General features: G+C 35.9%; 1 protein-coding gene across 7 annotated transcripts in view; it reads right to left on the bottom strand.

The window, feature by feature from the left end:
• DMXL1 (Dmx like 1) overlaps positions 1–27998 on the bottom strand; it is a 73621-nt gene that overhangs the window by 35948 nt on the left and 9675 nt on the right. For 6 of the 7 annotated variants that reach the window (XM_027652457.1, XM_027652455.1, XM_027652458.1 and 3 more), the window contains exons 5-22: positions 26459–26525; positions 23404–23579; positions 21813–22002; positions 20202–20370; positions 15232–15444; positions 14245–14498; positions 13467–14151; positions 12835–12956; positions 12212–12301; positions 11809–11911; positions 9712–9828; positions 7665–7889; positions 5319–7010; positions 4630–4740; positions 3186–3355; positions 1893–1990; positions 1018–1183; positions 3–255 (exon numbers count right to left, since the gene is read on the bottom strand). In XM_027652457.1, coding sequence (XP_027508258.1) covers positions 3–255; positions 1018–1183; positions 1893–1990; positions 3186–3355; positions 4630–4740; positions 5319–7010; positions 7665–7889; positions 9712–9828; positions 11809–11911; positions 12212–12301; positions 12835–12956; positions 13467–14151; positions 14245–14498; positions 15232–15444; positions 20202–20370; positions 21813–22002; positions 23404–23579; positions 26459–26525 — 4901 coding nt within the window. The remainder of the gene's footprint in view (positions 1–2; positions 256–1017; positions 1184–1892; positions 1991–3185; positions 3356–4629; positions 4741–5318; positions 7011–7664; positions 7890–9711; positions 9829–11808; positions 11912–12211; positions 12302–12834; positions 12957–13466; positions 14152–14244; positions 14499–15231; positions 15445–20201; positions 20371–21812; positions 22003–23403; positions 23580–26458; positions 26526–27998) is intronic. The other variant, XM_027652456.1, reaches the window with a different exon arrangement.

The following is a 27998-nucleotide window of genomic DNA, read 5'->3' as shown; positions in this document are numbered from 1 at the left end:
ACCCCCTTCATCTTCAACAGAATGTTTAATCAAAGTGTCAAGAGCCTTGCTGTAATCTTCCAAAATCCAGTATGCCATACTTCGCAGAAAAGGGTCACAGTGTATGTTTCCTGAGCTCTCTTTTCCAGTAAACACACTTCCCAAAACTCTCTTCTGTAGTACAGATTTATAAGTACTAGATACTTCAAACTCTGACTCATAAAGTCTTGATATTACAAGAGCCAACTGAATGTCATGCAGTTTTTCAAGGCAGACCTAATTGAAAATAAATACATTCAAGAGATCAAACTTCTCCTCTCTTTAAAATGATCACAAGGCAGGAATTGACATGAATCTGCTCAGACTAAAATAAGTAATTCTATCAACCCCCAAAAAACCAAGCAGGAACTATGCAGAATAGGTGTAGTCAGCTATTACATGCAAGATCTGATATGCATTTCTTCAGCTTAAGTGACATGACAATAGATCTTTGAAATCGACTGTTTTCAAGAGAACAAATCCTTCATTATTAGAGACGAATTTCCTCACAACTTTTTAATTCAAACAGATCCCGGAAATACTTTTTTTTGGTTTGTTTGGTGAAGGGATTTTAGGAGCTAATACACATCACTGCCAAAATGCCAGGTCTGGAATTTCCTATTGAAAACTCTGCTTCATAAAGGACTAGGTAGACAATCTGAAAGTAAGATAATGGTAGGTAACGCCCTTAATTGTAGGTACTATAATAATAATATATTATAATATATATTATTATATGTTATTAACAGAGAAATTAATTATGTGACTTTTTAGTATCACTAAGATGACAGCTAAAAAAGAATCAAAATGCAAAAATCAATGTTTTGTATTTGGCATTAATTTGGGGGGATAGACAGTGGGAAAGAACAGCGCAAACCAGAAGCATCAGAAGCTTCAGGGGCCATACTAATAATGCAAAATGCAAATCACATTCCATGTATTTGTACATTTGGGACAATATAATAGTCTTAAATATAAAAAAGCAGTTCATTTTATTACCTCCACTGCATCTTTTAAGTGTCCTGCCAACAAGAAAAATGCTGCAGAATGTTCAAAACGCTGTTTGCCAAGCAGAGAAAAAGCATTTTTTAATGCAGCTTTACGCCATCTGTCCTCAGTAAAGTTGTTTCCAAAAAACTGTGTCATTTTAGTATCTTTTTGGGACCTGCATATTGAACATAATTGATAAAAATATTATACATTTTATTACATGCATCATGGTTCTTGACTTCCTCAGATGCCAGTATAATTTTACACAGATCTTTACAACAGGAAATGCAGTGTCACTACACTGGGAGAAGGCTTCATATTTAAAAATAACAAACGTCAGTGAATACAAAACCTAATGGTATTTTCAATTAACCTGACAAAAATACAGAAAATCTCATTTTTCCCAGGTGAGCTTTTAAGAGTATGTGACAATGCAAACTACTTTTCAAGAAGTTTGCAACAGTAAATGAACGGTGTATTACGAAACATCCGTTTCACAGACAGACATAATTCAGTCCCCCGAACTTAAGGTAAAATTTATAACAAAAACTACTTTTCTAAAAGACAGATACATCATGCTATATCATATCATATACTACACTACACTCCTAATCCTCAAAAGTAAAACAGAATTAAGCAGCGACTGAAACTACAGTAGCTTTGAGACTGGAACGTGAAACATCTACCTTCAGAAATAGCAACTAAATTACTTCAGTAAATATAAGAAGCTTAGAAATTATTCACTGACTGTAATGACTAATTTAGCAATCAAATCTCAGCTTTCAGTGGTAATATTTGTGTTCTTTGGATTACCCTCACATTCAACCTTTTACCCAAAATTATACCAGTGTGAAACTCCATGTAACAGCTTGAATGTTTCCTACCTGTATAATCCCCAGATAACAGCCTTCTTCTTCATTGCGAGGTAAAAAATAGCTGCGTCAAGCGGGTCATTGTTTCGCTGAAACGCTGCTTTAGCCACCTGTGAAGACAGTTCAACAGCAGAAAACAACCAAAATTTAAATGAATCTGAAAATGAGATTCTTGTTGCTTCTGGTATCCCATACCCCAAAGTGCTCAGAACTACTCTTTAATATAGGATCCCTCCTCTCATTATGAGTCTGATGCAAACGTGAAGATACAAGAGCCCTTTTCATATAATTTAGTTAATGCTCTTCCAGTTCTAGAAGATTTTTGGAAGATCAGATGGGAATCCCTGTATCTGAAATCAGTTCCTGAAATCATAGCAAAATTAATTTATTAGTTGCTCTGGTAATCAAAGTACATATGAAGTCTTGAAAAACAGGCTGGGACCAGTCACAACAGGAGAAAAATTTTACAGGAGATTACTTTTGAAGGTTGGAAAGGAATAAGGGGTAAGTGGCAGCAAGAATAGTCCAAGACCTATGTAAGATAACCTGAAACATAGGCCCAGAATACCTGGAATTTTTTTAATGCAAGGCAGTTAAGTTTTATAAAGTGAAGATTAATTACTAAAGATTGAAAAGTAAAAGTAGAGACATGCATTTTACCACTTCGTGCTTTGTAGTCAAAGTATCTTGTGCATGTCATTTTCTAGCTCAACACACTTGGCTTTTCCAAGAGCTTAAAACAAGTGATAATGAGGTTAGGCTTATTGCCACATCTGTGATGGTTAAAATATTTAATATAAAGAAAATTAACAAAACCCCAAACAAACACACAGAAAACCCCACAGGTCAAAATAAAACAAGAGAAGGTTTGTTTATCATGAAAATTAATCAATTTGCAAGACAGATGTACAATACCTAAGTTGTTCCCACTTCTGATAGCTTTCTAAGGAGAACCTTTTTCCATAACTTGTTTCTCTATCTTGCTATTAAAAACAACTACATGCTCCATCTGTATCTTGAGCATCCACAATAAGCACTGCACATTACCACCTCCAAAATGGAATATCTAAAAGCAAAAAATGTATTTCACAGTGGAATTTGACATCTGAAGTACTTAAAAAAAGAATAGTTGAATACAAGTGTTCATACTCATATAAAAAACTATACATACAAAAAATACAGCATGAAACATTCAGAAACACTTAATATATCTAAAACTTTAAAACACTGTAAACAGAAGGTAAACACAAGAGGACAGCTGTTTGAAAAGAGTTTGGTAATTTTTTTTCTGAACATTATGTTTACCTTTTCTATGCATTTTCGCAGGCTGTGGATATTTCGAACCCACCATCCTATCCCCATAGCTCTGAGCTCTGACCATGTTGGATCTCCTTTCTGTACTGCAGGGAGCATACTCAGCAGTTCTTCTTCCGCTACTGAATGAAAGGCCCAGGCAAAGTTACTAGTAGATAACCCTGCATAATAACACATTAAAAAAAAAAATTTAAAAGACATCCATTAATAAAATATTCTAGAATCTGAAGTCAAGAGGATGGGAAAGGGAGAAGGGAAGAAAAGTCAAGCTCTTTATTTTGCATTTATAAGTGCATTGCTGATGAGGCAACAGAAATGTAAGAACATCTCTTAGCACTGCACATCTAATACTAAAGAAAGACCATATAGCTGAAAACAATTTTTCATCTGCCAACTCTTTACGTAAGTTTGAAAAGAACTGAGTTACTAAACATCACATATATGGATAATGGTGGCACTAAGATTAGCCATGATACAAAAAACAATGTACTGATTACATTTTTCAAAGTTTTGAAAGGTAAGTTCGCTACCTTGCCTTCATTTGAAAATGCAAAGTTTCAAATAATCAGAGAAGAAAACACATTTGAGGACAGAGATACAAAAGAAAACATGAAATAAAAAAAATGTCAGGAGGAAGACAGCATTTATTAAGCAGCAACATAGCTGGTTATGGATAATTGTAACTCTAGCGACAGCCAGACGCTTCTGAGGCACACTGAACTGCACTTGTGCATGTGTCCTGGAGGCACTTCTCACTCTCATCGATTTCTGAGCAGAAGTATCTCAACTAAAATTAGTTCATCAGAGAGCTAACTCTGCAATACTCTGCTGTGGCATCTTGGCCAAATGCCAGTCTCTGATTCAGCTGAGGGGTGACAAGTCATGAGACTGAAAATGCCATCAACTGTCATGATGGCTAAAAGAGTAATCACAGCCAGTTCTTTAAGTCCACCTCACTCCACTGCCTGCAATATCAGGATGAAAACAGTTAAATCATACAAAAACCCCCATATTTGAAATAGTTCACTCTATAATTACAGTAAGCATATAGAAATAATTAAAGTCCAAGCAGTCTCTAAAATACTTTTTTTCCCTATAGGCACTAAAAACCTAAGTAAATATGTACTACTTTCTACTGCTTATTCCTGCAAAAGGTTATTGGAATGATATGATACTAGAAGTACAGAAAAGTCAGTTCATTTACGGAAAAAGAAAAAAAAGTAAAATTAAAAATTTGTTAGACAAGAAATTACTTCATTTCCAAGACCAAAAATAAAGCAGACATTTTCTGCTCTGGCATTCATTCATATTGGACAATTTTTTTTTTTAAAAAACCAATACATTAACCGATTGATTCTGTGAAGGTATGTCAACAGCACACCAGTCATATGTACATCACCAAAATCCAACTGATCTAAGAAAACACATCAGTTACCTTGGTGAAGCAGCTGAGCTCGATGTACAGGAGGAAGTGCAGTTGTCAGAAACGTGTGAAGCCGAACAGCCAATAAAAATTTTAAACCACACTCGTCAAGAGTTTCTCCACCTGGAAATAAATATTTTTACATACACTTTAATGAAACTACTTGAAGTTATCGTGTGTCTTAATAGAAGAAATACAATTTTGTGACTACTAACACTTTAGATTTGTAAATATAATAGCTTAATTCACAATTCTTCCCTTCAAGGGAAGGGAAAGAAGATTTCAAATATAAAAAGTTTTGAAGCTTTTTGTTCTCTTTAATGCAAGAAAGAGAAAAAGTGTTATCATATTAAAAAAATGTTTGCAAACTTTATTTCTCAATTTTCTCTGAAATACATGGTCCAACAAATATTCATCACTAAGAAAGCTGTCCCTTCAAAAGTGAACTAAAAATAACCATGGTGTGTGGACTGATGGATAAACAGTGGCATTAACAGTGAGAAAACCAAAATTTGATTCTTATCAAAGCATTAAGTCTTGAAACTCTAGTTAAACAGTAAATACTGTGATGGCATAGTAAATAATACAGGCTATAGTAGGAAATAAAACTGTAAGCCACAAAAATATTCCAAAATAGGAAAAAACTCTCCAAAAGGGTTGTGAAGCACAGTAGTACATTTAACTTGGAAGAGACCCCTTACCTTGACTTCTGTCTCTGCTTTCTCCAATGTCAGTACTAGTAGTAGCAATTGTATCTGCTAAGGCCAGCAATGACATTTGCTCCATCCTAGTCAGACCTGGCAAGCTTGAATGAAGTAAGTGACGAGAAAGAACTTGAGCATGTTCTGGTCCAAAGTAAGTTGGGCTATACTGAGAAAGATCGATGACTTTCGGTTTCAAACTCTCTTCTTCTGCATCAAGTGTAACAAGATCATCTGTACTTATAACAGGATTTTGAAAGAGATTTTCATAATTGTCATTGGCTGTATCTTTTTTATTTTGACTATTTTGATTATTAGTCTTCTCTGAACAGGAATAAGATGAATCATCATCCGCTGCAAGCAGAGCATACAAAGGCAATGGCGGAATAGAGTCTATTTCAATATAGTCTGTAGTCTCCATTTTGCTGAATGTTTTTGGATCTCTTGCAGTACTTCCGCTAGCACTGATTGTCAGAGATCTGAGCCTCTTATCATGATTAGGCTCAGATTCATTTACAGCAACAACTTCTCCAGCAATGCACTTCACCAAATGGGACAGAATGGCTTTTGCTCTGCGTACTTTACCGAGATCCATGAGTTCCAGCAGTTGATATGGATGGTACTGAGGTAAAGTTGGAGATAATGTATGAGCTGCTTCAAAAAGACCAGAATCTTCCATTTCCACAGAGAGATCACAGGCAGATCTTTTCCCACTAAGTTTCTGTGCAAGGCTGGTCATAGATCTGGTCAAGGTTCTCTTTGGTGGATGCAGACCTGAGGCAGTTGACTGGCTTTGTTTCATTAAGCTCGTTATACATGACATACTTCCACTGCAGGAATCTGTACTAACTAGTTCCTGCTTAGCAGGAGATTGCCACTGGGAATAAACATGCATTTCACAATCCATTCCAACTACAAGAATGCCATCGCGCACCCAAGACAAGGAGACGGGAAAAGGAGGTGATCCTTCTACAGATGAAACCAAGTCAACACAACGCAGCAAAACAAAGCCAGAAAGGGTTGTGGCCTTAGTGCTGCCACTGTGGGAGACTGCTACAATCTCATTACCATTTTGTTCTTGCCTCTTCCCAGACAGCTGACCAAACATATAAAGTTTTGATCCAATTCCTACTGTCAGAATATGTGAACCATCTTCTCTAGACATCCAGTCTAAGTGTACCAAGTGTTTGCTGCTGGGTATAACACTCCCACCATGAGACAGAAAAGTGTCCTGCTGGTTATATGCCACTAAATTGCTGTCAATACTAACACCAGAGTCAAACATGGTGCCTACCTCATCTAAATTAAGAGTCTGTTCTAAAATCCAAGAAGAACCCCCTGTAGATTCACATTCAAAAATACTAACATGCATTACAAAATCTTGATGGCTATTTTTTGATGCTACCTGCTTGTATGCTACTGCTAATCTGTTGGTGTGTGCACAGCTGACTTCAGTTGGCCTTCCTGGAACACTAATAGCACTACTGCTAGGAAGTCCATCCTCAATCAGTAATGGCCATTCTTCCCATACATATTTAACATCACCATGTGTGCTATATTCCGGCATGGAAAAACCTGATGATTCAGTGACAACTCTGCATCTCCAGAATCGAACTTTTCCATCAGAGCATGAAGTAGCCAATAGATAAGGTGCACGACAAACAGGATATATGGAAGAAGAACTGAGATGTCCTAAAATGAAATAAAATACATTTTCACTGTGGGAAATACTAAAAAGCAAGTACAAAACTAGAGACGTTTTTATACGGCTACCATTTTATTATTCTGAAATTAAAAAAATATTACTACTTCCTCACAAAGAGGTTGTTTACAGGGCCTCACAAAGAAGACAATGTGACAAAAATACCACAAAACCATTTCACCTTTTGATTCTATTTCATTCTCTAGAGGAAAGTCAAATTATATTATTTGAACATGAATATTACTATATATTATCTCTTCCATCAAACATGCCTCCATTCAAAAATGTAAATCTATTATATTTCTGAAAGACTACTGATGAAAACCTTAAAATTTATAGATCCTACAAAAAATTTCATGAATGACTGCAAAACAAAATTTGTGCTTCTATAATTCTTTTTATTGCAAGAATGTGAAATTCAATAAATATTATACCTTAAAGAAAAGCTTTATTTTTGTACTAGTTCCAGGATGGAGATATAAAGTTAGGGAAACAGGTTTTAGGAAACCTTTTGGATCCACCTATAGGCATTTTAATTTTAACATCAAATACCAAACTTACTACTACTTTGTTTCTATTTTAAAGACCAAAGTCAGAAAGGCAAGGAGTCCTAATTTTAGTCCTTTTTGAAAAAAATTACAAACCTGCTGACGGCTTTACACTTATTATCTCTACTGCTTCTGGCATATTCAGCTCTTGACTATACACCATTTTGGAAGACAGAGTAAGCCGGCTGGTGCTCTGAAGGTTTGCTCTACAGGCCCGATACTTTTGAGTAAAAGGTGATTGGATCTTCTCTGGATCAGGTGAAGAATACAATTCTTCTGTTTGTGTTGCTTCTTCAGGTGGATCTGAACCTATCTTTTCATCTAAAAAAATTTTGCATTGTTTATTTTAAAAACCCAATGATTTCTTTTAACTCAAGAAGTAATTTTACTCACCTTAATAGTTCCAAAAAAGACAGATAAAACATGACTTAAAATTTTACTTTCGTTCATATTCAAAGAGGAATGTTAGCATATTTCAGATTAAACACTTCTGAGATTCCATAACTGCTGAGAAATTATAAAACAATCAAACTATAACCAGAAAGACCAAAATTGCAGAAGAGAGTTATGCATGTGGCTATCCACTGAAAATAAGGTTTCCATGAGCACAAAATATCTGCAGGTCTAGAAAATTAAATGAAGATATCCATGGCTGTCCTAGTTAGAACAGTTAGGACTAGTTCATCACTGTATGGATGTAACCCAAAACTGTGTATTCTATAGCCTTCCATGCCACTTCCCAAAAACTGTTATCAATGAACCATTTACACCATCTGCCCAGAGCAGCCTGACTACTCAGGCTATAAACTGGGTGTTAAGAGGCCTGCAAGATAGGAGGATGCTCCTGTCCTCACACCCATTGTGGAACTCCCCGCCCTGAGGGAGGTACTGAGCATTCCTGCCTGAACTGGAGGATATATAATCTTGGAGTCTTGGGACTTTTTTAACCACTTGTGGGATCCAGAGGAAGACTGCAGATCACCGCTCTCAACCAGACTTCAGTGACCACTCTCACCAACAGGTTTTTCCCTCTCCTTTTACTTTGGACTCAGGGGGCCCAAAGAACACCACTCCGTTCATGCCCCAGGGTGCTGGGTTAAACATTTGAGGTTTGTGGGTTAAAACCAACTGTTTGTCTGTATAATTGTACTTATTGTATTATTTTATTGAATTGTTATTCTGACTTATAATCTCTCCTTTTAGTTGAGTTCATTTCCCCTGCTGGTTTACCTTTAAACCAGTACAATGTCTTACCTTACAAAATGGGGAAAGTTATTTTTCAGAAAAGTTTTATTACAAGTTTATTTTATCGCTTAAAATGTAGGTTCTCAGAGATTACGTAATATAAATTTTCCCTTTTTTTAAAATAAAACTCAATAGCTGAAGTTGAATTTGATGGATTTGGAACACGAATAGCCAACACATTTGCTGAAAAGCCTTATCAGTAATATCCTCATCACGTAACTAGATCACAAAATTTGGATCTTTTTTATTCTCACTATAAATTAATTGCAATAATACTTATTTCTGCCTTTGAAAGCAATAGTAAGAAATACTAATTTAGTTTAATGACAGAAATATGCATTATAACAGATTCCTCCGGTAAGTGGTGAATCTCAGACATGTTTTCTTCAAATCTTTAAATGTTAACAGAAAACTACTGAAGTATATCTTTGCTTACTTTAAAATTTTAGAGTTTTAGAGGTAGTTTGAAAGAGAACCAGCAAATTTCAGAACATCAAAATTGTTTATAATTATGATGATATCACTGATGCTTAGACGCTTCAGACCATGGTCCAAATTAAAATATATAAACCCAAAAATTGCATAACAAAAAATTATGAGAAGTAAAACATCTTGACTGTTAGACCATATTAAATAAGTTTAACCCAGTTAAATATTTCTGCCCTTAGAATGTACAAAAAATACCAAACTCTGGGCTCAGGCTGAACCCAAAAGCTTCATCATTTTGAAGATTAAGTAATCCAGAAAGAATGGGCTGTCATAAAAGCTTGTAATCAACTGCAGATTCTTTTCAAAAAGATGAAATACAATTCAGAATACACTGAACAGCAGATATATGAACAGCAGATATATTCCCTAGATAGTAACTTGAAAGGAAACTACGAGAAAGACAGCTTACCTATTGAGACAGGAACTGACTTCAAATGTAAGTGCCACATATGTAGTAATGAACGGTTTTGAGTATATTCTATTACTATTAAGTAGAATTTTTCGGAGAATCCATTCTGCTGGTTTCCTGATGAAATTAAGAAGAGGAAGATCCTAGGAGTTATGCACCTGAAAGCAGAACTAAATTCTGCTGGCTAGCAAATAATCACATTAAGCTACCACAAACTAATACTGAAATGCAATGGTCTGACTATATCCAACTGTTACTTTAGTTTTCTCAGTATCTTACCACAACTAACAACCACCACAGTTATGGACACACTCATGTAAGAATTGTCAATGTTTTCTTTTAGAGATAACAACATATTTGAGTGACTTTGCTGTGTATAATAAAGCTGGATCCCAGATCAGTTTTATTGTGCATAACAAAGCTGGATCAGCTCTGGACTTTTGTCTTTTACATATTTGTCTCTTACAGTTTCTTAACCATCTGTTAGTGGTAACTGTAACAGTTACAGAGGTTTGGCCTTCATAAAAATTATACCAATTATATCTAAAGAAGAAATGCCATTGTCCACATTTCTGAAAGTCACAGTTTGGTCTAATGGCTAGGCTCATTGGTCACAACCCAGTCAGACCAATTACATATAGACTAGGCCTACAAATAATCTGGAACACACAAGAGATGTAATGCTTCTTCCCAAGAATTAATTTACTATAGTTTCACACCAAGAAAAGAGGACACAAGTCATACTATCAATAGGAGCCCATTTCTGGATGGTGTACCCAGCCATTCTCCCTTCTTAGTATCAAAGTAAACCCAGTAGGACCAAGAAGGAATAGCTGAGAGATCATCTTTCTTCCGTGATTCCTCTAACCCTTCTTTAGTTGTGTATCTACATAAAACATGATCAAGAATAAGCTGTATTTGCCCTGTGTGTTTGACACCGTGGTGCTTACGGTACCACAGAAAAACAAATTAATTTGTTCTTTTTAAAAACAATCTTTATGCATTATTAAAGATGAAAGAATGTTCTTTTAAAAAACTAGAAGGCTTTAAAGGACTAGAAAATACTTTCACATTAGAATGTATGCAAATGACCCAGAACTAATTTACAGTTTTCCATTTAGCCCAATTCCTTACATGGCAGCAATCCATGCAGAACTTCAGAACACATACAGATATATACAGTTGTTTTTTCTAAGCTCAAATGTCTTCCATATTTCTTTTATAATCCTTTTTGTGTATCATATTCAAGATGTAAACATACAATTATGTGTACAGTAACACTTCTTTTTGTTCTCTGTTTTGTGCCTAATTTTCAACATCTCATTTGTATTTTTTGAACTCTGCTGAAGGCTGGGATTATCTCCACTACTCCAAATCTTTTCCTCAAGTAGAAACAGCCAATTCATAAATGATCACTATGAATATAAAGTTCAGGCAGTATGTTCCTTGGTCCTTTTGACACTTTTCCATGCCTTTGCTTCCTTTACTATTTTACTACAAACTTGACTCTGACCCTCTTTTCCCCACACTATTTCATTGGAACAGAACAACACAAAATTGTGATGCCTACATAACAGAATCACTGGTTCACTCCACCAAGGAAAACAAATCATTTATTCCACAGCAACTCAGATCTGCCCAAAGACCTACAAGTCACACACTACTCATAGTATTCTAGTGAGGGGGAATTATTTGGTCTGCCATTTATTATACCATGCAAGGCCTGAAGAGCAGTATTTAGCTGATGTAAAGGATGAACATTCACCATGATAGGATACAATAAGATTTCTCTATGTCATACTCTACCACTACAGGTTTCACATTTAAAACCCCTTCCCCCTCATGTAAGACAGGTATCACTAAGGGACTGCTTAATATACTACATAAGGGGTACCTCATGATTTAAACTACTTTATCTAAAACTTAGTTGCACATAACTCAGAGGAAGTGAAACGCCCATGAATTCCATTAGACTAGAAATTCTTCTGAAGATCTCAAAGTAAGGTATTTGACCTTAAAATGACAAAAGCTATTTATTAAGAAGTTTTCTTCTGCGGAATGAAAATTTCAATGTTCTATGAAAAAGAATTTTTTTACCAGAGTCTGATAAATTGTTCTTCTTTGCAGGCATTTCCTTCTCCTGGTTATGTAAAATGAAGTCTTCTTGAAAAACATGGAATAACTGTGTTTTCCGGCCATGCTAAGAAAGTAAAAACACAAACAGGAAGAGAACATTACAGAATGTACTGCTTAAGCTCTCAAACATGAGAGCTTCTAACTTGCTAAGTTATACACAGTGAAAGATTTCTCATGAAAATGCACTTTCATTTCTCACATTCTTTCACTTACTTGCTCTGAAAACAAGAGCAAGTATACACCACAAGCAGGCTTTAAATACCTCATCTTTACCTGACAGAGAGCTAAAGGTATCACATTTACTATTAACACTTTTTAAAAAAAGCTAATTACAGTGAAAAATGAGTATAGGAGAAAATCTTACGAGCTCTGTGATAGCATCCAGTTCAATGATACACCCTGGGCGAGCTGTAGATTGCTGACTTATGATGTTAAAAACTTCACCAACATACTTCTGTTTAAAAAGAGTCAGAGGGGTGGTCTTGTTAACTTAGTTTTGTGCATTTCTGTGACACAGCCTGCTAGGTAGGTGCAACATCACTACACAAATATTAACTAAAGCACTAAATATACACTGGTTGTGACTCAGTAAGAATATTCCTCATTTTATTCAGGTAATATTCCCCATTTTATCAAAAGTACATATGGTTTGGACGGGTGAAAAGTGACAAGAATATCTGGAAAGCCCCACATTTCCCCAAGCTGTACTATGCTTTTCATTAGGATGGCAATGCATACACATAGGTATTATTCCTTGTAGTGCAAGTGTTTCAGAGGCATTTTCCAATCAAACGCTGGCCTGCCTCAATATGCAGAGTTTGAGATTAAATGATATACAGTGGCTAAAAAAAGTTTTATCTTATCTGCTTTTACAAGCAAAATCACCTGTGAAATCCTCAGTAACCAGCTAAGTTACCAATACATTTGAGCCTAGTGAGCCTGAATGAAGTTGTAACATGCAAAAACTTGAGATGGCTTTTTACTTACAGAAATTTCTGGATTGGAGAGCTCACACAAAAGTTTCTTAGCGTCTATCACAGCTTGATATAATTTCAAATGCTGCCCATCACTAGCCACAAAGCAGGCACTTGGAGAATTACAGTATGCACCTGAAAAGCAGGAAGGCAAACACTAATTTGCTTCCTTTTTTTCTTTTTTTTCTGGACAAGAGGCAATTTTGAAGTTATGAAAAAAACAATCCAGCATAAAAAATGTTAACTTCCATTCACAAGCAAGAACTACAAAGTTTAATGTTGTGCTCAGCAATCAAATCAAAGCATATTAAAGGAAATGAGAATCCCATTTGCAAACTAGAGTTAAACTTTCCTCAGCTTTTAAGTGTTCATCGTGCTCTGAAGAATGCACTAGTATTTAAGAACTTAACTGCATAAGCTCCTAAAAAATCAAATACATAAAATAAGACAGAAGAGCACAGCAAATTTTCACATAAGAATGAAGAACTTCCAAGTATCAGCAGTTTGAAAATTTGTGAAGTAAAGGACCCATACTTAACATTTTTTCCATTACATTCAGGTATTTCTATATTATCTATTTAAAAGCATTATTAGGTTATTTACTTTTATTCTAAAACACTTCAGAAATCAGGAAACAAAACTCACCAAGGCAATAGCTGGGTATAAGTGTGGGCAGCCACGCAACATTAGAAAAAGCCGAAACATGAAGAGAATTGATCCGAGCAAGTTCAGAAACTCCACCAGAAAAGGACAAAGGCCCAACAGGATCTACTCTCCAAAGAATAAGTTCACTGTAAACTGCATTGGGATCCTGGGATGTCACACTTGCATTAGCTCTACTCTGAAGTCTTACTGGTGACTCCTGAGACCTCAAGGAATCATTTGCCTGTATTGCATTCTCAACATCTGGTGAAATTAGAGCATTGTGATGTGAGGTTGTAAGCAGCAGCGGTAATACTGAGTGGCAAGCTAAGTCATTAAGATGAAAACGGTGACCACAATATCGGGATTTATGTGAAATACTGAGTACGGTTGAAAAAGCAGATTCCTCAGCAAAACTCACTAGCCACTGGTTCAATGACCCATCTGCATGTTTGGAAATCATCATAACATTAGGTGTGAAGATGCTTAGTTTTAAACTGCTGGTTGATTTACTGTGCCCAGATGAGATAAGCATAGATGATGATCGCGTAAGGCCAGGAGGCTTTTGTTTGCCTTGTTGAATAGCTAAGTCGACATTTTTGGTACAAGCATACATCACGATACTTCTGCAAAGAGAGTTTGCATCACCCGTTGGAAATGCAACAGGAATTCTTGAGACAAATGACACCTGGAATTTAAAGACAGGAAGAATAAATATTAGTTATTGTCTTATCATACATCTCACTGAGTAACCACGTACAATGCAGAAGAAATAAAGTACCTGCACCTGGCGAAACATGCCGGGCTGGTATTCATCTAGCCAGTCCACATGCCACACCAGCAGTGAACCATCCATAGGATGTATACTAAATAGCATGTCAGCATTTTTACTCCATTCAGAGAGCAGAACTTCAATTTCATGATCAATAATAGCAGAAGATAAAGGAACAAGGCTTGAATTTGGAGTAGCTTTCTCATCGCTCAGTTCCTTCTTTTCTTGGTTTCCTTTTTGCTCATCCCCATTTTCATCAGCTTCTAGAACACACAGATATATAAATATATATTATATTCAAAACCAGCAGTATAACAAGTGGTGTTATTCAAGCATTGGAGCAGCTTTCAGGCCTTTTATAAGACAATCATATGAGAACTACTTTAAAATTAAAGAACTAATCTAAAAGAATGAAAATTATAATGAGAAATCCTCTAGTGGATCTTAATGTCTAATAAACCAAAATAATTTATATTGCACCTTAATTTGAAATATTTTTCTTTTCCACATTTTATACAAATTTTTGCATGCATAGACAGAACATGAGCACCAAGCTCTAAAATATATAAATTAATTGAATATATTATGTAACAGAATAAACCTGAAAAAAGGAAGTAAATTCAAAGTATTGCACTTACTTCCTTAATATTAAAGTAACACTTTTATGCAATGACCTCCAGGTCAGCCTAAGTAAACAGTGCAGTTTTCAGCATGTATTAACTCAAAATTTCTAGAACAACCATAAAAAAACCCACAAAAGCAAGAAACCTAAACAAGCAAACAAAAAAAACCCCAACCAACAGCTTTTTTAGATAGAGATTTTTTGAAGTCACTTAGGTACTTTCAGCCTATGGGAAAAAAATGCATAAAACTGCTACTCTAATATGTGTCTTCCATGTCAAGTTGCCCACCTCTGACTTCACCTGAAGGAACACTACAAACTACTTTCTAAAATGAAAGCCATTTTTCTAAACGGTATATGTCTCTAACTTTTACCTTCTTCTGATCTGCCATCCATTTGATTAGATTCCTCAGTATTAGTCTCAGGAGAATGATGTTCAAAACTCCTTTTAAGTTGTTGCAAAAACACTTCCATGGATAAGGTAAAATGAAGTTCTTTATTGTTTAGCCAGTGCACAACAAAAGGTCCACTTTTTTCTTCGTTTTCACCAAGACTCAGAGATGTGATAGAAGGGAGTAGAGGGATATCTACCAGAAAAAAATGTTGACATTTTTTAAAACTAAGTAGTTTGGTCAAAAAATCATTTTAGAGCAATTATTTTAAGCAGAAACCCTGTTATGAAAAAAATACACGCAGTGTATTGCCACTTCCCATTCCTTTTACCAGCATGATCTGTTTTCAGCCACCACAAGAGATGTTCCACAGAGAGGTTCTTTGTAATGCTTACCTTAGGATCACAGTACCGCCCTGTGATGTTATATCTTCTTGATGTAACACTGTACATTCAGGTTAATTTACCTTGTCTTTTGCTACTACAGCTCAGTATAACCCAAATAATTTACACATGATTTCCAACATTTAGTCCATAATGGATGCTGCAGATATACATTGTAATCAAAGACTACAGGTTTACACAAGCAAAAACTACTACAGTCGATAGATGACACCCTCTGTAATACCATCACAAAATTCCAGAATTCCTAATTTTGATAGATTCTGTTATTTGACACCGCCCTTTGATGGTAACCAGTGCCCCATGTTGCTGTGAAAAATAGAGCAGTAATCACAAAGTGTGTGACAGAAGCAAGGATCAGACTGCTGCAGAGTAACATCATCTAAATTAAGCGTAGCTAAAAGGCAGCTAGGTGATTTACCGAAATTTCCTCAAATCACTGACGTTAAGCAACACATTAAAAGATCGACCTGCATTTGATTCCCACCTAGAAGCCTCCACGTATATTCTCATCTCCTTCTGCTCCCTATTACTTAAATTCCAGGTCCTGGGAGATTCAAAAATCAAAATCACTCAAAATCTGTTGGTTTTAATCAAAGTCAGTGATGGCTTTGAATTACTAATCCTCCAATCTAGTCAAAGAAAATTATAACTAAGAGCACACAGATAAAACGAAAGGACTACCAGGACAGCCAGTAATTTTATTGTGGGAAGGGGATGCAGCAGGTGAAGGAGGCAAGAGGAGCACATATGATTTAAGAAATACACTCTGTTTTCCTAAACAGGCCAATGCCAGTCTCAAAAATAGCATTATACATATGGATAGTGCTCAAGATGCACTATTTTTAAGGTTGGCTATAGAAAAACCTAATGACGATTGCCAACAAATACTCAGAACTCTTAAAGATCCTACTCCTATGGACATGGTCAAGGCATGTTTTAATGTGGGGTCTAATTCTCATAAAGCCCTTACCATGTGATCCCAATCCTAAATTCTCCCTTCTAACATGTTCTGTTTATTTTCCAGGATCTCGTAGTCCATAGAAGACCACTATCACTAAACTTTTAGACACCAGGGAGCAGTGGCATCTCAGGCTGGAAACAATTTTTAAGGGCGGAGTCACTCAGCAAATGCAGCTGTCCAAACTGATTTGGAAGATGCAGATCTGTCCTCCCCCTAGTCCGTTTAAACAAACCCTTTTTAACTTGCTTTGAAATTTTGCTTTCTCTGTTTGTATTGTTACTAACTATTTCTTGTGTCACAGAAAGGCTGTAAGAGGACTATCAAAACAGATATTTCTTAACTGTGTTTCAAACAAATAAGAGAGTGAGATGTGAAGCACCAGGAATCAGAATGGGGAAAATCTCAGAAGTGGAAAAGGACGTACAGTGATTGAACGGACTTTATGATGCAGACTTTACAGTTATTATGTACACACACATTGGATGTTTCCCCCAGAACCTGTATCTTCCGGGCATATCCCTGCCTGTTCACCTCCCTGCTCCCCTGTTTCTCTGCTGATTGGCTGGAGGAGCTGCAGGGAGGAAACAACCTCCATTCGCCCCTTCTCTCCCCAGTTCCTCCCACGTTCCTCCCTCTTTCGCCTGTGCCTATCCTGATTTGCTCCCCCGCTTGTCTGTCTGATACCCCACCCCATGTTCTGGTCCTTTCCCTGCCTGAACGGATAAGAATCGAGCCCACGCCTGAATAAAGGATTCTGCTTGCACCCTTCCTCGTGTCCTGTCCCCCGTTCGGACCGCGGCAGATAGTAACAGATCTCGGAGGGAAAAATTCTGTTGACCCCTTTTTGGAACACAAAGCTGAGTAAGGTGATCTAAAAAGATTACTCTTCAGATAAGAAATCACTTTTTTTTTTCCATTCTCCTACCTCAAAACTACCAGTTTCTAAGTGATGCTCAGCTCTGGACATTATCCCTACTGAATCTCTACTTGCTTCATAAATCAAAATCACTCTTTCCAGAAAAATACTAATGTCTTTGGATGGAAGAACTTCCTAGAAATTACCTAGAGACACTTTTGTCATAGTAACCACCATTTATTCCTTTCAATGAACTCCACCCAAGCTGAATATTCATTGAAATAACACCATCATATAAAAGCAGGTCTCAAGGATTTTGTCACTATAAGAAAATTAGTTTCATATACTATATGAAATTTTATATTTGTTCATACATATGACAGCATTATTCCTCAAAATGCGAAGCTGTTCTGGCCTTAAGTTTTTATCGACTATTTTAAAATGTTGTCGTAAGGGCAAATTTTCAAGTGAGAGATCACAGACTGATTTGTTTTAAATTAAATGAAAGGAAATACAATTAGGTTTTCAGATTAAATCCAATTTCAAAAGGGCAAACAAAAAGGCCTACTTAGAAAATCTCATTAGACTGAGGTACTTAAGGACTTGACTGTGAGGAAGAACACATACTTCTTCAAATTAAGATTTAGAATGTTAAAGTTACTTTAAAGAACAACCTGTTACCTTCCAGGCAACTGAGTTAAAGACCAAGTGATCCAAAAGACAGTAAAAGACACAGATTAATACAGATAATATAAAAAGAATATATGATTAAAAAGGCCACAGACAAGTTTTGAATAACTAGGAAAATATTTTTCCAATCTTTTTCAAAATTATTTTTATTCTCATTCTGTGAATTTCCTCTTAGGTAAATTTATATTGCAAAGGCTATTAAAAGCAAACTCAAAGTTTACTTAGTTGTGCTGGGTAGTTTTGGCTAGGGTAGTTAATCATCTTCGCAGCAGCTGGAATGGGACTGTGTTTTGGATTTGTGCTGAACACAGGATTGGTAATACAGAGATAGTTTTGCTCGTTATTGCTGAGCAATGTTAGCACTTATACAGACTCAAGGCCTTGTCTGTTTTCTGTACTCCCACGCTGGCGAGGAAATTGGGGGTGCATGGGAAATTAGGAGAGGACACAGCCAGGACAGGTGACCCAAACTGACCAAAGGGATATTCCAGACCGCAAGACATCATGCTCAGCATAAAAGTGGGGGTAAGGAGGAGGAAGGGAGGATGTAAGGAGTGGTGGTGTTTTGTCTTCCCAAGTAGCCCTTAACGCGTGATGGGGCCTGCTCTCCTCGAGATGGCTGAACACCTGCCTGTCCATGGGAAGCAGTGAAATAATTCCTTGTTTTGCTTTCACTGTTAAACTCTATTAAATCAGGAGTTTTCTGGCTTTCACCCTTCTGATTCTCTCCCCAGTCCTGCTGACAGGGGAGTGAGTGAGTGGCTGTGAGGGGCCTGGTGGCAGGTTGGGTTTAAACCACAGCACTATCTATAGTGTATAAAAAGAATAAGAAAAGACTAGGTACCAAAAAAAAAAAAAAAAAAAAAAGGTGAAAGATTATGTGCTAGCCACATGAAAAGGTTATCTAGCTCCTTGTGCAATCTGCAGATGAGAAAGTACAGAAGAAAACTGCAAATCTTCAAGAAGTTTTGAAGAAATTTTCCCCTATGACATTGGGTAGTAATACATGTAATGACTGGAGACTTTTCCTGTAGACATAGGATAGCACTGACGGTACAACACAAAACTGAAAGAAGTTTCCATCTGGTAGGCTTAATGTGATTCTAGCCCTATCTGTTAAAATATGAACAAATGAACCAATACTAAAAACGCTGAAGATTAATCTTAGAGGAGAAAGGGTTTACAGCTTTGCCTAGCACAGCAATTTTAATGGAAACTACTTGTTCTTTACAATCATACCAAAGACTGTACAGCTACAAATATGAACTCATCATGAATCCCTTTAGAGCAAAATTGGCCTTTCAAACAAGGGTCAGTAGAGACAGAAAAACAATTTTAAAATACTATAAGACAGTGCTTAACTAGTTTAAGGTAAGAATGACATAATACATTTGTTCTTTAAGTCTACAGAAAACCACGTAACAGCAGTAAAACCTTAATGAAAGGCCATTTCTATTCTGTTTTGCAATGAGCAGATGTGCACTTCATTTTCAGCATACACAAAGATTATGAAAATGGAAATATTAGCAACTATAGAGGAGTTTCCTCAATGCTTATCAACATGTTGTTTGAGTGCTAGACAGTATTAAAGTTTATGGAATGCAAGATGAAGGCGTGTTTTGTTTTGTTCAGAGACAGAACAGAAGTAGTGGAACATGTGGTTATTTCACACACTTAGTGTCCCATACTGAATTTAATCAGCTTGGAAATTTTTCATCACATCAGTGCACTCCCAGTATCATATACAATTCAGAGTAAATTGTAGCTCCAGTTACAAATACTTACCTTACTCCATCTTAGACTACTATGAATCTCAGTTAAAAGATGACAAAATGAAAGACAGTATTACTGCAGAGAAAATTTATTCAAATAATTTCATTACTGTAGAAGGTTCTTTCATGCATAAATGAAACAAACATACTAGCAATTTTGCATGATCATGTAAATACTGTAAAAATACATTTGTTACGCTTCTACAGAGAATACATACCTAACAGAAATTGCAGTTCATTTTGCAGCAAAGATTGATCACATTTCTTACCTGTGGCTGGATTGATACTGGCAGCAATATGGAAGTGACAAAGGGCATTTGCATGAGGAGGAATGTTCCTGTGAACTTCATGGGGATCTTGTTGATGCAGAGCATATCCAGTATGTGCTACAACAGCACCTGACCTCCTCCTTCCTCGTCGGAAGTGCCTCAGGTTTAACTGCATGAAGAATAAGGTGTCATTTTAATTCCTTTCAAAAAGAAAAAGCAGATTTCATCTGTAAGTGGTTTTCTAGAAACTAGTGAATTGTATTTCTCAGTTTAAAACCTACTTTAAAGAATTAGTGGAGTTTCTTGCAAAATTACACTGTTTGGGTGGTGTCTGCAGCAGAAAGATAGCAATGCCTTCAGATTTATTTATGAGGGTCCATAAAACACCTTCACATAAGTAACTACTTCATATTCAAGTGTGTAGACAACGTTCATACAGTTTTTACACTTAAACAGAAAATACTATCGTATTTCATAAACATATACCATGCTTACTGAGGATTCTGAACAAAGCAGCAAATTTGAGTAGTCCCATTTCAGAGACTGAAAAATTGGATTTGGACTTTGGACCTAACTCGATCAGCACTTCATAAGGGCCCAATGAGTTTATGTTTAAGACTGACTTAGTTCAAGCCCATTGTGCTGTAGGCATCTATGTAAGCACATACAGGTACACGAAGATACACAATTTGTACTAAGGACAGTATTACACCCTTGGCATTCCTTTTCACTTGCTTTGCAAGTGCTTTGCATCTTAACACAGCATGCCCACGTAAACAGTGTTTCCTCAATTCTCATATAATTGTAGTTTCTGATCTCTAATACTGCCTCTTATTTTCAACAGAAACACAGAACTGTCTCCAGCTTTTCCCTTCTCTCCCATCTTTTGACTACTTTCTTTGCTGTGTTGTGCCTTTCAGCCTGTCATATTTTTCATGTATGCCGTAGGCGCTAAGGAAGCACTATAAGCATACTAAACACGTCACACCATTAAGATGAAAGCATAATGCCTACATAAGCTCTACACAACTTCGCAGAAGACCACTACTGCTTCACCTTCTTCCTGATTCTCACCGGTTAGAAAACATTATCTGGCAAGGATCATTTGCCTTAAAGTTTACAAGCAATTTGCTCTACTTGAGGACTACTGCAGAAAGGCTGTTTTTATTCCCTCCATAGGATCACTGTTTTTCCAGTTGCAGAAGTCAGAGAACATCTCACAACTTCAGAGGTAACAAGTGAGCCCCTACCATACATTTTAAGGCAGCATCACTTCTGAGTTTCACATAACCTATATACAGTATATGCTCCATACTGTACCTAGCCCTCTGAACTACATACTGTAAAGCATTTTTCTTCAGTCATCAGACCAAAACAGGCAGCTGGGACTTTAGAACAGTGTCTCTTCTAATGTGACAAGTTCAGTAGGAGAGCTGTCAGCTTAGATTTCCCAAGAAAGATTTCAAAGAAACTCACCCTATTATAGCATTTTATCCACATCTCTGGTATAAAGGATTTCAGTTTATGATACATATCTGAGTTTATAATTGTAAACCTAAAATTACATGTTTGTACAAGTGTTTATTGTCACTGTTCAATTTCAGCTCTTACCTCTAAAGCACTTTGCACTTTTTCTTTGCTTGAAATATTTCTCTTGAAGTTATTTGTGAAGTTCACAGCTTCACTCCAATTGCTGTATCCTCCACCATACAACAAACTGTCATTGGGTAATAAAGTCTCTGCCCAGAGGCGACAAACATTATCCTTACAGCAAGTCAGGAGTACATTGCAGACAGCACCACTAAAGAAAGAAAATTTAAGGTATGAAAAAGCTGCTTACTATTACATAGCACCAAAATAAACCAACAGTTCCAAACAGTTTTTGGAATTGCACCAAGTAACTTAAATATACTAATGAAAGAAAACCTTATCAATATATTCTTAAGAAAACAAATGATGTATCAAAGGCTTTCCTATCTGTTCAAGTATCTGACTATAAATTACCTCAAACTTCATCACATAACAGCGCAACAGCAAATCGTGGATTTCAATTTAAAAAATAATTCATACTTGTAATAGCAAAATTTATGTTTTTCCTTTTAAAGCTCTTCACATAAAAAGCTAATAATATTCTAGATACCTGTTCTTAATTCCAGATCTTACCGCTATCTACCACTTACAAAATTACATATACAAAGGACAGAAACCAAGTAATACCAGGGATACAACAGCCAATTGAAAGCTAGAATTTTTTCTTAATTACTATTTTTCCAAATGCAACTTGTGTTACATATATAGCCAAAAAATCCAATTACCCTAAACACTGGAAAAAGCTATGCAGATTATGAGGTTTCCAGTTCACCTAAGTTTACACATGAGCTTTATCTAAGGCTCAAAAGATATATGGATCATCTGACCAGATTGTCAGCACAAAACTCCCTTGGGAATCACGGAGCAGATGGATTTTCAGAAGTGATTTAAGAACTATAGTAATGGCTTTATGAAGACTCTTCTGCTTAAAGGGTGGTATAAAGGACAGCATAAACTTGCTCCACATAAAGGTATGTAAATTTGGCTACTATTTGGAATAATATAGCCAAAAAATGGTTGCAGGGCACAGAAATGCTAACGCTATTTCAGTTTGAGACTGCAAGTACCAGTGGAAATTAGGGACAGGTCATTTTGAATCAGAACATACACCCAAAAAAGCTCAAACCCAAGATATCAGTTCCAAATTATCATTTTACTTGAATTTCCAGATACTGTTTCTGACACAGGTCTAGTTTTGTACCAGGTAGAGAAAAAAATTAAAATACATGAAAATACTTGAATTTTTGTGGAAGAGGACTTATTTTGATTTGCTCTGATTCCATTAGGATGGAAAGAACGAGCTGGGATTAAATGAATGAATGGTCATTTCAGACAGTGCAATCAATACAATGGAAAGAGACTATTTTCCAAGAGCTGATTTCATATTTAGTTCAATGCCTAAGTCAGTCTGTGAGACTCCTTTCCTAACTTTCTAGTTCTTTTCCAGGTAAGAGGATGCTTACCTCTCAAGAACACACACAGACAGTATAAAATTAATAACTGAAGTAAACCATACAATTTGTGTGACTGTTGACTGTACAGCTCAGAACACTGTATAGTTCAGGAGGTTTTTTGGGCAACTTATGAACGTCATGTTGTTTGAACTACTGACCGTGGCATGAATTTACTGGTCTTCCTCCATGAAAATGCATTTACTGACCGAGGATGAGCCAAATAAACAAATGAAAAATCAATTTCTTTTGCTTGGTTTTCAGGATTGGCACCAGGTGGTGTTATGGTTGATCGCCAGCTCTCTGTGTTGTACCATACTTTCACAAGACAGTCATCCTGTGGAAAGGAAAAAAGAAAAGACAGTAAATAAAACTACCTCATATAAGAGTATGACACACTTCAAGTACTTCTGGGTTTTTCTCTTGAGGTTTCATTCGTCTTTAAAATACTTTTGTGATCAGAGTAACACAGAGAAACAAATTCAGTACAATTTACAGAAACAAGTTCAGTAAATACAACTTCAAGACTTGATCTTAAAGAAAACACAGTAGGAAAGCTTCCACTTAACTTGCTTGCCATTACTAACAGGATTTAATTTTGGTCCTCCTGATTAGTTGCCAATTTTTAACCACAAAAATTCAAGCTGCATTAGCTTGAAATGGTATTCAAATCTTAACACAAGTAATTGTACCTTGGCAGAAAAGAGCCAAAACCCCGCAGCACAAGTTTAAGTGTTAGATGAACACACAAAGGTCATAGATGCCGTGTCAAAAATCAAGCTCAGCACTGCTCGATCTGCTTTTGTCAGATACACACATAAATTGATTATGCCTTCAAGGACTAGACAAATTAATCTGAATCTAGATTCATGTCGTTGATCAGCTATTAAATATGAATGGCATTGAAATACTGTATCAACCAATGACCCTACTGGGAGGAGGAGGAGGAGGAGTTTGTTTTGCTCACCAGCATTGCCCCTCACAAAAAACTAAATGAAGAAACAAGACAGAGAAATAAAGATGTGTTTGAAGATTCTCCAGGTAGGTAACCGACTTAAGCATTTATGGTAAAAAAATACGTTATTAATTTTCCTGGTTATTAATTTTTCTTACTTATTCAGTAATTTATAACGTAAGAAAACACAACAGGACACAAAACATTCTAGTCAAAAATTCTGCAAGAGTATTACCCCTACAGAAGTTATTTGCAGATTAATTAATTTTTCAGTAATTCTATCAAATTATAACACTGGAATCCATTAAAACTTGACTTACAAAATAAATACTAACTCCTACCCACCAAAAAAAGTGTAATACATAAAATTTATATTGCTGACAATGATAGAACTTTTTTTTTTTTAACAAAACATGTACTCAGACAATTTTTGTAACTAATAGTTATCTGAAAGAAACATGGCTGGAATCACTCTTTCAGTCAGCAAATGGCTAAAGGCACCACAGAACATATAGCAACCACTGTAACATCCAAATAAGGAAAAAAAGAATGGAGCTTGAGGACTTGCTTCTTCGTTATTATACAGAATATAATTTATCATCAAGGAAGTCTAGTACTCTATTACAACTTCTAGTCAGTTGTAATATAGTTTCTCTAGAAAAAGAAATCTAGGTTATTTTACAGATTTATTACATCTTTATCTCTTCTTTAAAGATAGCAAATGCCTTAAAAGTTACTCTTCCGAGCAAGCATGATGACCTGAAATGGCAAGTTTAAAGCAAAAAACAAACACAACTAATCAAGATATGCATTACTCACCTGTTCCTGATGCACATAAGTGAATCATGAAAATATGCACAACAACTACCTTTCAAAAGCAAGGTTCATTTGCAGACTGAACCATCCTTGAATCTTTGTTTTTCAAGCATGTATTAAGGCACATTATGATCCAAACACCAAAGTTCCACACTCTATTACTAAATTAAATACTGTTCTAACCATTCTTTACATGTACACACTCATTTTTCATTCATGCTTCCAAGACAGACCAGACCAGACTGCAAAACTGTCTTTCATTCCTCAATCTGAAACTCATTCAGTCAGGTTACTACTGCTCAGGATTCTGTGACACTTAAACCAGGTTTTCACTAACCTTAGCAATTGCATTGCCCCAATTAATTTCACACACTAGCATTTCGTTTCCTTTGTAATAACTGTGCAGCCTTTGCTAGGTTCTGTAGTTGGCAGCACAGACTCAATGCCTACCTGCATCTGCTAACCTGTGCAAAACCACTTATACTGTTTTCAGTTACTTTTTTAAAAACAATAACCTGAAGTCAGTATGTTTGTTCCACAATCTACTTCGGTAATTCCATAAATTCTCACAAGATGGATATGGACATTCTTATTCTAACTCTGATTAATGGCAGTGTGACTCTCCCCTCAAATAAAGACAATAGTATTATTTGCAGAATAATCTCACTCAAATTCCTTAACAAGTGATATAAATTCTTGCATGTACTTGTCACGTTTGTTCACTTATCTTCCACACAATCTTGATTTTTTTTTTTCTGCTTTGACTTTTTAGGACATTATTCTCTTACAAACCTCAACAACAAGTTTTGGAGTATAAATAAAAGATTAGTTTGTTAGTTTCAGGAAGAGAAAAGACAAGACTGACTTTTTGCGTTAATTTTTTTTGCTTATTTTGCTGTTAAAACTGCCCAGTGCTGCACACAGAAGTAAACTCTGAGACTGGTCCCAAACACTGACATTAATGATGCCTGAATATACCTATAGAGGAGAGTGTGAATTCTCTTCTATGTACAGAAATAGCCATACAGACACGTTTGCACAAAAGCATATGAGAGAGCTCTTTTTTATTAATGGTGTCACAGTAATAGCGAAATCCTGAATGTATTTCCTCACTAAAATGATATCCAGCAGCGATCTCATCCACAGATCTGCCCCCATTCCCCAACTCTTTTTTTTCTGATGTCTTATAATTTGGTACCAAGTAAAAATGGGTATTTTAAAATAGTAAGCTGAGAATATGTAGTGTGTTGCCTCCCTACTTCAAACTGCTTTTCTCCCAGATTCCTGTTTACTAAAACTTAAAGATGCATAGCCAGATACACCAAAAATAGAAAAAAAGAATTTTTTAATTAAATAGGTGCCTTTTTTTAAAATGTGGTTTTGTTTGTTTGCTTTAATAGTTTATCAGAATTGGTACAATACCATCAGGAAAAGAAAAAGCTTACCTTTCCAGCAGTTGCAAAAAACTCCCCATCTGGTGAGAATTTCATTAAACAAACTTGAGAAGCAGTTCTATGAAAAAAAGACAGAAAGAAAAAAATTTTTAAGAACTTTCTTAGAATTCTAAACAAGTTTTTTCTCCTTGAAATTAGGAAAGTCATTTGATTATTAAATACAAGTGTATATTGTGTTTTGTGACACAACTAAGTTTTAACAAAGTACAAAAGGACTAGAAGGTAAACTCACGTGCAACATATTGTTGTGGTCACACAAGAAAACCAGAAAACCTGAGGGTGATACAGTATCCAATATTCAAAAATATCATAAATGAAAAACAGCTAACAAATTAAACTGTTCTACTTCCATTTTGCAATCATTTGGATTTCAAACTAATGTCTGTTGTCCCATATTATCTTCCAACTTAACTGAAAGACAGCTCCATTTCTTATACGTCCTACAACTCCAGAAAACAAAAAGGTGTAAAAAGAACAATGAAGTTAAGAAGTATGTGAAAGTAGTTTTTACACAAATGGTCACAGTGATACAAGATGCCACATTAAAATATTCTAAACCTAATTATGTGGTTCATTTCTGTAGTGTTTTACTTTAATTGGAAATACTAATATATGAGCTCCTTTTACAGGTTTTGAAGAACTGAGTTGTTGCCTAAGTGACAGGCTTGTTAACGGCAACAAGTACATACAGGAATTTAATTGTGCAGCACAGATGCAGTGTACATTTTCATCTTGAATTTATTAGATATATATAACAAGTTGTTGAGTCCTAATTTTCAGGAAGGATTAAGTTCGCCAAGAGGTCAACAAAAGCATGATGCATTTATTGTGTGCAGTAACAACAGCAAGGCAATTACAAGAGCCATGTATCAAAGAAATCCACTTGGGTTTAAGCAAAATTCTCCTACTCGGGCAAATACAAAGACATTTGGGAATGTTTCCTTCAGACACTAAAAATTATTCTGGCAAAGAGTAGTAACACAAAATCACCCCTTAAGAAAAACCTATTCTAAATCTAACTGCAGTAAAAATGCCAGAAAACATACAGGCATAAAAGGTGAACAGAGAAGGCAAGTTATGTTGACCCTTCCGAGGACCTACTAGTTCAAAGGAGAAAACACTTAGTTCTGCCTCGAACAAAACTTTAAAAAAGTTTTAAAGAGGAAAACAGGTGGAGAGCTAAGATGACTTCTGTAAGTCTTTATACCTGACAAAAATGCAAAACATATTATAGAAGAGACAGAGGAAAAGCACTACCTGTATGATCTTGACTACTGTACCACAACCCCAGATTCTAAAGCCATACCCTACGGCATTCCATCTGCAGACTGACTTCTCCCCTTATTAGGATGAAAGATGAGAAACCAAAGGTGTCACAATAAAGAGTAAATCTTCAACCTCTTATATTTAGAAAGTTCATTGTATGCAAAGAGAAATTTTTCAGTTGTCATTTGGATGATCTTGGGATTTTAAACACATCCTTGATAAAAGTTCAACTACAGAGAAAAAGAAACAACTGAATGATTAAAAA

This window comes from Corapipo altera, unplaced genomic scaffold (genome assembly GCF_003945725.1).
Source record: "Corapipo altera isolate COAL_440 unplaced genomic scaffold, ASM394572v1 61286, whole genome shotgun sequence".
NCBI lineage: Eukaryota > Metazoa > Chordata > Aves > Passeriformes > Pipridae > Corapipo > Corapipo altera.
The sequence above is the reverse complement of the archived record's forward strand: the minus strand, read 5'-3'. Positions and strand labels throughout refer to the sequence as shown.